The sequence below is a fragment of the Nansenia antarctica genome (genome assembly GCF_963989245.1).
Source record: "Nansenia antarctica genome assembly, chromosome: 1".
Classification (NCBI taxonomy): Eukaryota; Metazoa; Chordata; class Actinopteri; order Argentiniformes; family Microstomatidae; genus Nansenia; species Nansenia antarctica.
In genome coordinates, this window is record NC_137674.1 from 10877832 (window position 1) to 10890331 (window position 12500).

The window sequence follows — 12500 nt, forward strand, 5'->3', positions numbered from 1 at the left end:
GTTTAATTGGCAGGTAATCAAACATCTGGGAAAAATGAACTCCTGCACAGAAGGCATTTTCCATACGTTTACATTTGAGAGGGCACCAAAAACAGCAGATTACATTGTATGTGTGTGTGTGTGTGTGTGTGTGTGTGTGTGTGCGTGTGTGCGTGCGTGCGTGTGTGCATGTGCATATGTGTGTGTGTCCACAGAGGTGTGTGATGCCCTGAATGTGACGGTGACCCCCGGGCCTGTTGTCATGGTTACCGAGGGGGACAACCTGACGTTGTCCTGCCTGGTGTCCCAGAAGAAGAGGAGCAGCAGTTTTCTCGTCCTCCGATGGCTCTTCTCTTCTCCTCCTCCTCCCCCCCTCTCGCCTCCTCCTCTCCCTCCATCCCCCCCTCCTTTGACCTCCCCACCACCTGAACAGCTCATTGTAAAGCTGACTATGAAGAGAGCTAAGTTGTATGGGAACTACACCCGTCAGTTCCCCCAAACTAAGTTCCGCCTGTACGAGGAGAGAGAGGGAGAGGAGTATGGCTTGTTGGTTCTGAATGCGACCCGGCTGGACATAGGATTCTACACCTGTAGAGTCCAGGAGATCCGCAAACACAGAAACACCTGGAAAGCATCGTCCAACGGCACCGCTACGACACAACTCGCAGGTAACACACATGTGCAAACACACACGCACACACACGCACACACACGATTTACTGTAATATCAACATCAGATGGCTTAGTGATGGCTGTATGTGGAGAGCGAAGGGGGGCAAGAAGGATGGATGGATGGAAAGAAGGGTGTGGGGAGTAAAACAAGGGTCATTTGAACAACAAGCCAGCTGTTTCCTGCAGACCATCCCTCCAGTCAGGGGTCAGTCACACCTCTCTCTCTCTCTCTCTCTGAGACTGGGGGAATAGATCCTCCACAAACCTATTAATATAACGGCTGCCGTAACACAAACAGATAACTACATACGCTGTACTTCCTCAGAGAAGTAGCTAAAGAGAGGCAGTCAAGTATTTCATAATAATTCTGCTCACACACACATGCAATCATTGCAAGACTTGCTTCTCCTGCCAAATGAAAAACCGGGGGGTCTGGAAGGGTGACAGTCTCTAAGTTATGGCTGATGTGAATCCATTACAGTAGTTTCAACACAGCAGCAAGTGAGAGAGAGAGAGAGAGAGACTAAAAGAGTGAATGAAAAGCCACAAGTTTCATCAAAGGAGGAAGTACATATAGAGCCTATAATTCCCCCCAATCCAACCTGGTCATTTACTGTAAGCAGTGTCTGTCTCTGGAAGTCTGACCCCAGTCTGCTGGCATTTCCATTTCAAAACAATGAGCTCACACAGCCAAATCCACACTCAACACTCTACAATATCACATACTGTATATGGAGAGGAAAAGGTTCTGCTGAGGTATGCAAGGTGTGTGTGCGTGTGTGTGTGCGTGCGTGTGTCTGTGTGTGTGTGTGTGTGTGTGTGTGTGTGTGTGTGTAAACAGTATACTACATGTCAGAAAACTAGCTTGGGTTAAACCTTTTGTCGACGTTTGTATTTTCTCAGTGCCCAAATGCTCCTGGATCTGAGTCAGACAGAACTATGTGAAAACGCCCTGCCTACACAGCACTGCCCTTCTGAGTGAACCACACAACCTCAGGCATCTCTAACATGCGTTTACCACACAAAAACAAAAACAGAGAGAAGGAGAAAGCTAAGGGAGAACATGTAGAAGACGGAAGTGGCATGGTTGTTAATCCCCCCTCAGTCAGGACAGGGGTTCCCAGAACAGAGAGGAAAACCCTGCTGAGATGGCCCACTCTCTCAGTCAGAGCAGAGATGCTATAGGGAGGAGAGTCGGCCAACTCTCGCCCACTCTCTCCCCTCAGAAGTCTGACTTCAGCCCTTATTTTACAGCCTATGACTGGTTGAGCCAAATGCTGACTGCTGCTGTTCTCAACTAGGCCATTGAGCCAGCCCTGTTACATCAGACTTAAACAGGACAGGATGAAGTTGTCCTGAGTCTGAGTGACTTTGGTCTAAGGTCAGAGTATTGCATTCTCTGGCCTGGTGGGGAGGGTTAGTCAGAGGGTAAGCTGATTATAAGTCTGTAAAGATTCTAGGAAGAATCTTTAGGACACCTCTCGCAAGATTTTTCTTTAAAATAATCAAAAGGATGAAAATCGACATAGAAATGGTTTTATATTCTCATATAGGCTTCCATCTCTTTCATATGCGTCTGTTTCAGGTGTCCATCAGTAGGTGCTATATGATCAGTAGTGTATACTGGCCTGTCTGGTCTGAGCCATGTTAACATCAAACTGATGAGCACGGGCCAGATAAGGAGTTTAATATGAGGGTCAGAGATATGGTCTAATATGGGATGTAGTTATAGTCCAAGCACATTATGAAGACAGGCCTGCTCTTCATACCACTGCTCCATTGTGAATGGACTCCAGTGGGCTGTTGGATGGCTACGGGAGGATACCACCTGGCTACCACCTGTGTACTGGTGCCATGGCTGTGTGCTCTCCCCATCTGCTCACTCACAGTGAGATTTACATTCACATTTACATTTTTGGCATTTAGCAGACGCCTTTATCCAAAGCGCAAGTAAGTGAATCATCAATCCATCAGTCATCACAAGAAAAGTAATCTCTGCTCGGGCCAGGGGCCATTGGCATTCATAATGTTCGAAGAAGGAAGAATTATTACTAGTATTATTTTTAATATAGTGGTCTTTATGCCCCCTCTAACTCTTGGGCCAGCTGCAGACCTGTTTTGGGTTAATTTGCATCTGTGATTCTGGTTGTGCTCTTGGGCCAGCTGCAGACCTGTTTTGGGTTAATTTGCATCTGTGATTCTGGTTGTGCTGCTTATGGTTATGATCTGTAGCCCTGGTAGAAGGAGATGAGGGAGACCCCTCACTATGGGACAACCACTCCTGCATCCGCTTAAAAACCTATGTAATCACGCCGGTAAGGCTTCAGCACGCTTTCAGGCATGATGTAGCCCTGCCTGGTGCTGCCGAGGAGACATAAGCTTCTTCATTCTGCGAAACACACACTCTCACACACACACACACACACACACACACACACACACACACACACACTCTCACACACACACTCTCACAAGCCACAAGCAGGGGTAATCTGGTCAGCGGTCTCCCCCATCAGAGAGCTGGGGTTACAAATCATAAAGTTCTCTTTCAGTTGACTCCGTTCAACCCCTCACTATAGGACCCTTTACCAAACGCCCACATTGCAACATCAGACAGAAAAGCCATCTGGAGAAGCCTCCTCACTGAGATCCCATTCCAGTGCCCAGGAACTGTGTGTGTGTGCCGTGGAAGGAGCCATGACATCCAGGCAGTAGAACCTCACAAAGGTGTGGGAGGAGATGTCCAACAACTGGTCACAGAGCAGATCTCTGAGACAGACACGCCCTTAAAGGGGTCCAGGATGTAGCCATAAAGCCCTGGACAGGCTCCAGTACGTGCAGAACTCAGCTGCCAGGGTCCTCACTCACACCAAGCCCTGGCAGCACATCACCCCCACCCTCATTCACCTCCACTGGCTCCCGGTCAAGTCCCGCATCACATTCAAAATCCTCCTCCTCACCTACAAATCCCTTCACGCCGGCGCCCCCCCAGTACCTAACTGACCTTCTCCCCCGGCATACCCCTTCCCGGAACCTGCGGTCCGCAGACATGGGCCTGCTATCCACCCCCCGCACCAACCTACGGACCTTTGGGGCCAGAGCCTTCAGCGTGGCTGCACCTACTCTCTGGAACTCCCTCCCCACAGTGATCCGCAACGCCCCCACCCTGGACTCCTTCAAACTAGCCCTCAAAACCCATCTGTTCTCCAAGGCATTTGGCCCTTAGTCATTGTTTTTGTTTTTTGCTTTGTCTGTTTCGTCTGTCCGTTTCATCCCCTTGTACAGCGTCCTTGGGTTTTTGAAAGGCGCTATATAAATTAAAGTTATTATTATTATTATTATTATTATTATTATTATTATTATTATACATCTGGCGGAGTGCGCCCTGATTCGCACCTGGAAACTGCAGCACCCGACAATTGTAGGCCTCTGTCATAGCCTTCACTATCGAGTGAGAGTTGCTGCTGAGTAGAAAACACTCGTAGCTAGCAAGGGTATGGGGGCTAGGTAGCCATGCTGGTGCTGTAGGGGTTCCAAACGGAATGGCGTCACCAGCGTGAAGGAAGCTTAGCGTGAGGATTCCTACAAGGACACTACCCAATATCCTGTGAAAACTAGGTTGCAAACCACTTTCACAGAAGGAGAAGGGTCAGAAAGTTAAGCAGCTAGGTACCAGAGGAATTCTCACATGCTTGTACGAATAGCAAGTGAAAGTGTTTCAGAATGAAGATGGGCGCAGTAGGGAGAGCTTATATCTCCTCAGCACCAGGCAAGGCTACGTGCCTGAAAGCACGCTCAAGTCTTGCAGATGTGATTGAATTGGGTTCCAGCAAATAGGGACACAGGAACGCTTGTGAGCGGTTGAAATGAGTCGACTGAAAGAGAACCACTTGCTACATTCAGAGATAGTGAAGCATAACATATTGTTTTGATTACATAGGATAAGAAAATAGACATGGGGACATGTTTGAGAGAAACACTACAACTGTAGAGAACCTGTATGGGTGATAAGAATACAAAGCCCTCTGAAGTCTGCTGAAGTGAGTGAGTCAGTGTTAAATATCTAATGAGTGTTTATCACTCCCTGCGTTAAAGAGACGTATTAAAAGCCCATTTCCAGGGCCAGGGGCTAAGTATGTATATAGCATCTCCTCTCCCCTCTCCTCTACCTATCTAAATGCCCTTGGACGGTACGAAGGACTCATCAGACACGCTACTGTACACACCCTCGCAGATGCAGGCACACACACAGACAATAAGGCATATTTTTATAGTACCTCAAAACCATTCTGTAACTGTATTGAAACACACTAAATACATCAATACGGTGTATTACGCTACTGTACACACCCTCGCACATGCAGGCACAGGCGGGCGCGCGCACGCACGGACACACACACACACACACACACACACACAACTGGTCAAAAGTTTCATCTACATTTTTCCAGTTTTTATTGACATTTTGCTAAAATGCTAATTTGTCATCAACAAATCACTCAATAAGTTGAATTGACTCCATCTTAATGCAAGGATAATACTTAATGTAATTTTGGAATTAATATCATTGTTTTTATAGGGTCTTTGATTTGCATGGAAATCAATTACAAACTGCTTTGCATGTGCTGGATTTGCACTAAATGCTTTGTAGTAAAACCATATAAACACATTTCCAGCAACTTTATTTGCTGCATCACTTGAACTCATTGTTGCAAACACAATAATGGCTATGAGATTGGTTATAGACTTTTGTAGTGACTGAGATCCCATCGACTGTGCTTTTTCCTCTCACCATTCAACGATTGTGAATGTCTCCCCAGGCCTCAGGGTCGCATTCCTGAGTAGTTTTGTTCCTCTCCATTTGCTCAGTTTGTAATGACAGCCTGATCCACACTGTGTAACTGATTCCTATGCAAATCAGAGACCCTATCAAAAGAAAGATATTAATTCCAAAATTCCATAAACTATTATCCTTGCATTAGGATGAACTCAATTCAACTTGTGTTGTTGAAACCCAACCTTTTTTGTGTTGTGTACGCCTTGAGCTGTTCTGCCATGCCAGAAGTAGCCCCTCACTCATGTGTGTTGATTGTTCTCTGAAGTTTTACAACTAAACTCTTTTTTTCTTTGCAAATATAACATTTATTGGCAGCACTTGTGACAGTTAAAGCAGGTTGTACAAATACAACAAAATAAAACAGAAAATCTTGTCTGTTTCCTGCTCCTCTGTGGCTTCTGTCTGAGGTGCAGTGATGTCATCATACTCAGGATCAGAGTCTTGACTGATGGGGAGAGAAAACAGACAAGATGAGACATAAAAAAACATAACTGTCTTACAGTTATTTTGGTGTGTTGCTAGATAGCTAACTAACTAGGCTATATTGTTGCTTCTTGAATCATAATTTTCCACCCACCTTCTTAAGAAAACAACCATTGCGGTTTTTAGCTGCATCCTGAAAGCACTTCTTTAGAATCTTCTGAAAATGTATGAAAGTAATGTTGTTACAAAGAAGCCAGCTACCTATATTAGCCTACCTAACTTAAAAACATCATTGATTTGACAGCTAGCTAGCAAGCCTGTTTGTTAACACAAACATTAGGCTACAATACCCATTTGGCATGTAACTGGGTCAGTTCAGTCAACATTGTAGCGATATATTACAACCAATGTGACTAACATTATATGTTTAGTCTTGTCTTATTTGTTCACTAATATATTATCAAACTTTATTAGCTCAGCTCAGCTAGTCGATCTTCTCACCTCGGAAGTTCACTCAGCTTTGTAGCATTGGCGCGTAAATGCCCACGAGACATATGTTCCCCGGGTCCTATGTTCCCCGATTTCTTAGCAAAAGGGTTCTATGTTCCCCGCTTCCGAAAAAGGGTTCTATGTAGAACCCGGGGAATATAGGACCCGGGGAACATAGGTACGCTCCCGGAAATAGCAGGGTCCTTTTTATGGAGGACCAAGTCTGTCAAAATTAACAATAAATAGATAAATAAATGAATGTATGAGCAAATAAATGAATGAATACACACAATGAATGTGGAAAAGAATGTGGAAAACAAAGAATGAAAGTGGAAAACAAAGAATGAATGCGTAAAAGAATAAATAAATATAGAAATGTATTTCCTTATACTGTGTGTATTCATTCATTTATTTGTTCATACATTCATTTATTTATCTATATATTTATTGTTAATTTTGACAGACTTGGTCCTCCATACCTTTTTTCTTCGGTTTAGTAACGTTAGTCTTGGCGGCCCTTTTCTTTTTCGCGCTGGGCTCCGCTGTATTGGAAACCGGAGTGACTGTATCAGCCATGTGTCCATGTCTGTCTGGGGCTAGTTGGTTTGCAAGTGACGGGCCTATTTGATTTGCGCACAGGTGAACGTGATTTAAATATGATGTGACGACCACTTCTGTCATCGGGAGGAACTGAAGTTGCAGCGCGGACGTACCATTTCAGCCACAGGCATGACATTTTTTTTAGAGGGAAATAAATTGTAATCCCAAATCTTTCCACGTACCCGCCTGCAATGACCTCACGTACCCCCGGTTGGGAACCACTAGCCGAGATGACAGTTTTGCATTTTAGCTGGATTTCAATACAAACTGGAAAGCTGTTCTAAAACTATTGTGAATGTGAATGTGAGATGTGAATTCTGCAGTGTGGGTTTGGATTGAATTTGATTGAATTGAGTCAACAGTGTATTTGTAGATGAGGGAATACCGTCATGTTGTGTAGGCTGTGTGTGTGTGTGTGTGTGTGTGTGTGTGTGTGTGTGTGTGTGTGTGTGTGTGTGGCTGTGGCTGTGTGTGTGGCTGTGTGTGTGGCTGTGCTGTCTATGCCTAAGACTGTATGGACATTTCTGTAAACCACTGTGGGTGTCTGCTGCCGCAGAGAGAGCGCATCATCTCCCAAAGATACACCCAGATCAGATCACCCAGATCTAACTGTCTTCTATCCTCAACAATAACCCTTTGCCGTGTCAATGAGATAATACAAGTTAAAGAGGGTAGAGCTGGTTGATTTAGATTTTCCTACTCCTTTTAAATAAAAAAAATATTGGTGTGGTTTGATGTCAAAGGCCTAACCTTCAACATTTCTCACCGGGATGTCACGATTCACCTCCATCATGCTAAACATGAAAATACTGGGTTTATGTCCAAAGTTATAGAAAAAGTTGTCTTTTCACTTCAGTTTACTTTAAGACTAATCTGTTTAAATGTAATTATAATCAGTGTCGCTTTTTCTTTCAGTTCACTTCAGCCCAGAGAATGGCAGCAGTGAGGGAGTGTGGCGGATGTTTGAAGGTACACTTTTATTTTGCCATCCTTTGTCTCTCCTCCACCTCCCCAGAGCAGAATCATGAAACACGGGACGTGATGTTATACTGTCCATTGTGCCAATGGATGGTACGCACATGAGGTTTGCCTTGATGTTGAGAGTGGCATGGGAGCTGTATCTCAGACAGTGTTACACTGTATGATGTGACATGTGTCACTGGTAGAGAACATCGTCTGGAGTCATAGACTATGTCTGAGGAACACTTGGTATCCTGTCTGTCTGTCTGTCTGTCTGTCTGTCTGTCTGCCTCTAAAGAGCTGAACACATAAGGGATAATGCCATTGTTCTGATGTCTGTATGTCTGTTCCAGATGTGTATCTGTGTGCCGTGCTGATCTGTTCCCTGGGCCTCCTCTCCATGTTCCTGTTCACTCTGGTTCTCTCCTGCCAGTACCTCCACACCAGACACAGACTTAAAGGTACAGTACAGTAGGCTGACCGCTCAACCAACACTTTTAATATCACACCTGCATCTATTACATCTATTACAATGTTAAGCCATAGGCTTAAGTCATTTAGGGCCGGTTTCACAGACAAGGCTTAAGCCTAATCCTAGACTAAAAAGCATCATCAATGGCGATTCTACATTGAAAGCGTGATTTAGTCCAGGAGTAGGGCTTAAGCCTTGTCTGTGAAACCGGCCCATAGTGTTTGTATAATGATGCTGTGGTTCGGTGTCTAGTCTCTAACCCCGACCTCTCCTCTCTGCAGCCTCCAGCTACTACCTGGTCAAGTGTCCAGAAAGCAGGTTTGTCCCTAACAGGAGACGCGCTCCATTTCCTGAAAAATGTGATCTTAGATCAAAACACAGTACCTGGCTAAACGGATCGATTTAATTGAATCAACTATTGACGTTGAAGATCCAGTATCGTTCTAAACGTGATGGGGAATTACTTAGATGACTTTTTCCTATGACTGGTGGATAGATGCTTCACTTACGTAGTCAAATGTATTAGGTGTATTGCAGTGGCGGCTGGTGCCCAAAAATTTGGGTGGGGCACAGCAGTGTGGCGGGGGGGTCCTCTTTCGCGTGATTTTTTTTTCGCGTGCACGATTTTTTCCCGCGTGCACGCGCATAAAACACGCACTGGCATTACAACCATTGTATAATTTCAACTTTCACCCTTAAAATGACCGTGTGGGCCATGGAGAAGTTACCCTGTCAACTACAGACACTGAGGTGGAAGAGTGACCGGTCTATGGACGTCGGTACGGTCCAATACCCAGTGTCAGACAAGGAGGAAGTCTAGTCAACAAGGCTAGTACAGGCCTCACAGCTACACTCAGGTTAATAAAGGTAGCAGATGAATATGTGTACTATGTGTCTGTGTGACATGGCTACATCAATGAGCAGAGATGAATGCTGCAGTCAGTAGTACAGTAACTATCTATTTTATAGACACATGATGGATGATGATGGAGAGTGATGGTGGTCAACACATCACAGCAGGTCAACACATTCAATGATGTATCACAACCAGACCATGTCAGAAACACAACCAGACCATGTCAGAAACACAACCAGACCTGTATCACAACCAGACCATGTCTGTAACACAACCAGACCATGTCAGAAACACAACCAGACCATGTCTGTAACACAACCAGACCATGTCTGTAACACAACCAGACCATGTCAGAAACACAACCAGACCATGTCAGAAACACAACCAGACCATGTCTGTAACACAACAATGCATCAGCTGAGTTAAAGAAAACCAACTCTTACCTTTGATGACAGAACATGAGCCGTGTTTACCCGTACCTCCGCCTTGCCCCGCGCATATTGCTATGAATAGTTCGAAGATAGGTGCTTGCACGTTAGGTGCAAGGCTGCTTGGTTAACCCATTAGCGGGAACATTATTAGTTGCACAAAATAGGCTGATTTAATTGACCATGAACATCAGAGACAGACATTACGAATGTTCATTTAAAATACTCCGGAAGCCCGAAGTCCGGAAAACCGGAAGTCGGGAGTCCTCAGCATAATGCATTGTCTGCAATACAACTGGAGATTCAGGGACGCACATTTGTGCGCCCTGGCCAAGAAATAGAGACAGCCAATTGGAGCGCTGCTACAGCTCACGTGTAAGGGAAAAGTATTCGTCCTGGCATAGACTTGCATTGACACGGCGCCCCGCGTTCTCTCCCTATGTATTTTAACAGTGAGTTTTACACACACACACACACACACACACACACACTGATAAAAATGTTTATTGTATTGGAGGATTTTTAATGAATGCTGATAGGCGCCGACAGAATATCAGCCGCATTTTGTGAATAAACAATGTTTATTTAAAAAAAAAACTTTTACAAATCGCAACGAGGAAGTGAAGGTGGGGGCGGCGCCCCAGCGCCCTCTATCGGCCAGCCGCCACTGGTGTATTGGTCACTTTGGATAAAGGCATCTGCTAAATGGCGAAAATGTAAATGTCAAAAATGTGTTGTTGTGTAGAACTCTGTTGTACTCTGATCCCTAGCTCAGGAGAGACGGTGACCAGCTCGGCCAGCTCCTCTAACTCCTCCCCGGGAGTCTACAGAAAACAGAAGAGACTAGAACCAGAGAGAAGATCTAGACCAGCAACACCCAGAGAGCCGGAGGAGAGACCGCCACACATACCAGCTAAAGGTAGAACATTGTAGATACACACTACTACCATACACCTGATACTCTAGTGTGACCTGCTTATAAAGATGGTATTATTCTTACATAGTGATCTGCGGAGAAGATCAGACAGCTGAGGCTTAATGCCAAAACCCTAGAGAGGCCCAATAAACCTTTCCATCAGATATACTGATGGATAATATAATGCATTGACTACAGTATCACTATGCTTGGAAAATCCCAGGGAAAATGCTTCAAAAGCGTCACTTAAAACCCCCCACTGTCATGACTTGAGTCAAAGAGAGAAATGGAGATTATCGGCGTAATTTAATCACAGTGTTGAAAGCAGCGTGAGTCATGGGATGAGCTACACTGAGACATCTGGGACACAGAGGACAGACAGACAGAGAGAAGCTGGAATGCCTGAAATCAATCTGAAACCCTGCTCTGTGTTTGGATAAAACCTCCCATCTGTATCACCAGTCCCATCTCATTGGCAGGGACAGAGTCAATGTTGACACAGATTAAAATACTGGTCCAATTCTGCAGAGCTTGAGACAAAACATATAGAATATCTGGCCCCATTTTTATTCTATTCCACATCTTGAAGTGTTTGGAATTCCTTGGCTTTCTATACGGTAGTATACACTACAGTATTTATCCAGAGCCATTGACATACTGTACAGCACAGGGCAAAGCTCCATAGGTAAAACTCTCGGGAGAGATCCATCCTCTGCTGGCTTACATCTCAGCTGGTTTGTTTGTGTGTTCTAGTGCCTGTTGCTGCAAAGAAACCACGGAAACCCAGGCGGTTAAAGAGTCAGCCCAGGAGACCGGTTACAGTAAGACTCCCTGTTATTGGTTACCTCACCCACACCCGCAGCCAATTAAAAAGCTTAACAAAGTTCAATTATTGTATTACAAGATTCTGCCTTTTGAGTTGTGTCCTTTATTAATCATTAATCTGTGTTTAATCTTTTTTGTTCCAAATTGTATAATATCTATATTTAAAATGTTTTCCTGCTTTTCCTCATATTTTCAATCGAGTTATTCAAAGCAGGATTCATGCAAGGAGGAATTACAGGGTTGGTCTCACAAGATTTCTCTATTGTCTATAGGAGTTATTGCTACTCCTTGCTCCTGTTATGAGCCTGCTAATTCTATTTAGCTTTATTGCTTTCCCAACACAATTATTTATTTAGTGTGATTCGTCTCTATTTCATTACATTTATAGTATCATAGAAACTATGGCCAATTCATATGTTGGAAGGATGCTCATGTTGTTGTGAGATCCAGCTGCTATGCAACTAATTGGCTGTAATTCACCTGGTCTGATTCTGATTGGCTGAAAACATGTGAATTAGTCTCTCGCACGAACCGTACTGATTAGATTACTGTGACGGGGAGGATTTGAGGACACAGGATAGAACTCCCTTTATACTGAATGTTCTAAGAAAGAATGTTTTGTCTGTAAATAAAAGCCCCCTGGAACTACCCACTAGGGGAGCGGTCTGACCTGGGTTTAACGACCTTTAGTTTACTGCAAAGAAAAAGGATACTCTTGATACCTTGAAGTAACAAGGTTCGTATAGTAAAACCTATAAAAAACGACTTTCATTTTGCTCCCAGAGTAATGTCTTCAGCTTATTCACACACCCAGGATGCAATCATTCCCACTCTATATATCTCCTTTCCTCTCCATCTCCTCGTCTCCACCCAGAGGGTCACTGAGGAGGACAGTCTGACATATGCAGAACTGGAGCTGATCAGACCCAAGCCTGCTGAGCTGCCTGCTGCCGCTTCCTCCCCCTCCTCCTCCTCCTGCCCTGACCCCACAGTCTCCGACACTGACACTGTGTACGCTCAGATCCTATTCCAGGAAAGACAGC

General features: G+C 44.6%; 1 protein-coding gene across 1 annotated transcript in view; it reads left to right on the forward strand.

Moving 5' to 3' along the window:
* Positions 1 to 12500, forward strand: part of vstm4a (V-set and transmembrane domain containing 4a) — a gene marked incomplete at its 3' end in the record, with an annotated part of 14061 nt that overhangs the window by 1556 nt on the left and 5 nt on the right. The window contains exons 2-8 of the mRNA XM_080526929.1: positions 195 to 647; positions 7916 to 7969; positions 8314 to 8421; positions 8714 to 8750; positions 10487 to 10635; positions 11386 to 11453; positions 12332 to 12500. The exon at positions 12332 to 12500 is cut by the window's right edge and continues 5 nt beyond it. Coding sequence (XP_080383055.1) covers positions 195 to 647; positions 7916 to 7969; positions 8314 to 8421; positions 8714 to 8750; positions 10487 to 10635; positions 11386 to 11453; positions 12332 to 12500 — 1038 coding nt within the window. The remainder of the gene's footprint in view (positions 1 to 194; positions 648 to 7915; positions 7970 to 8313; positions 8422 to 8713; positions 8751 to 10486; positions 10636 to 11385; positions 11454 to 12331) is intronic.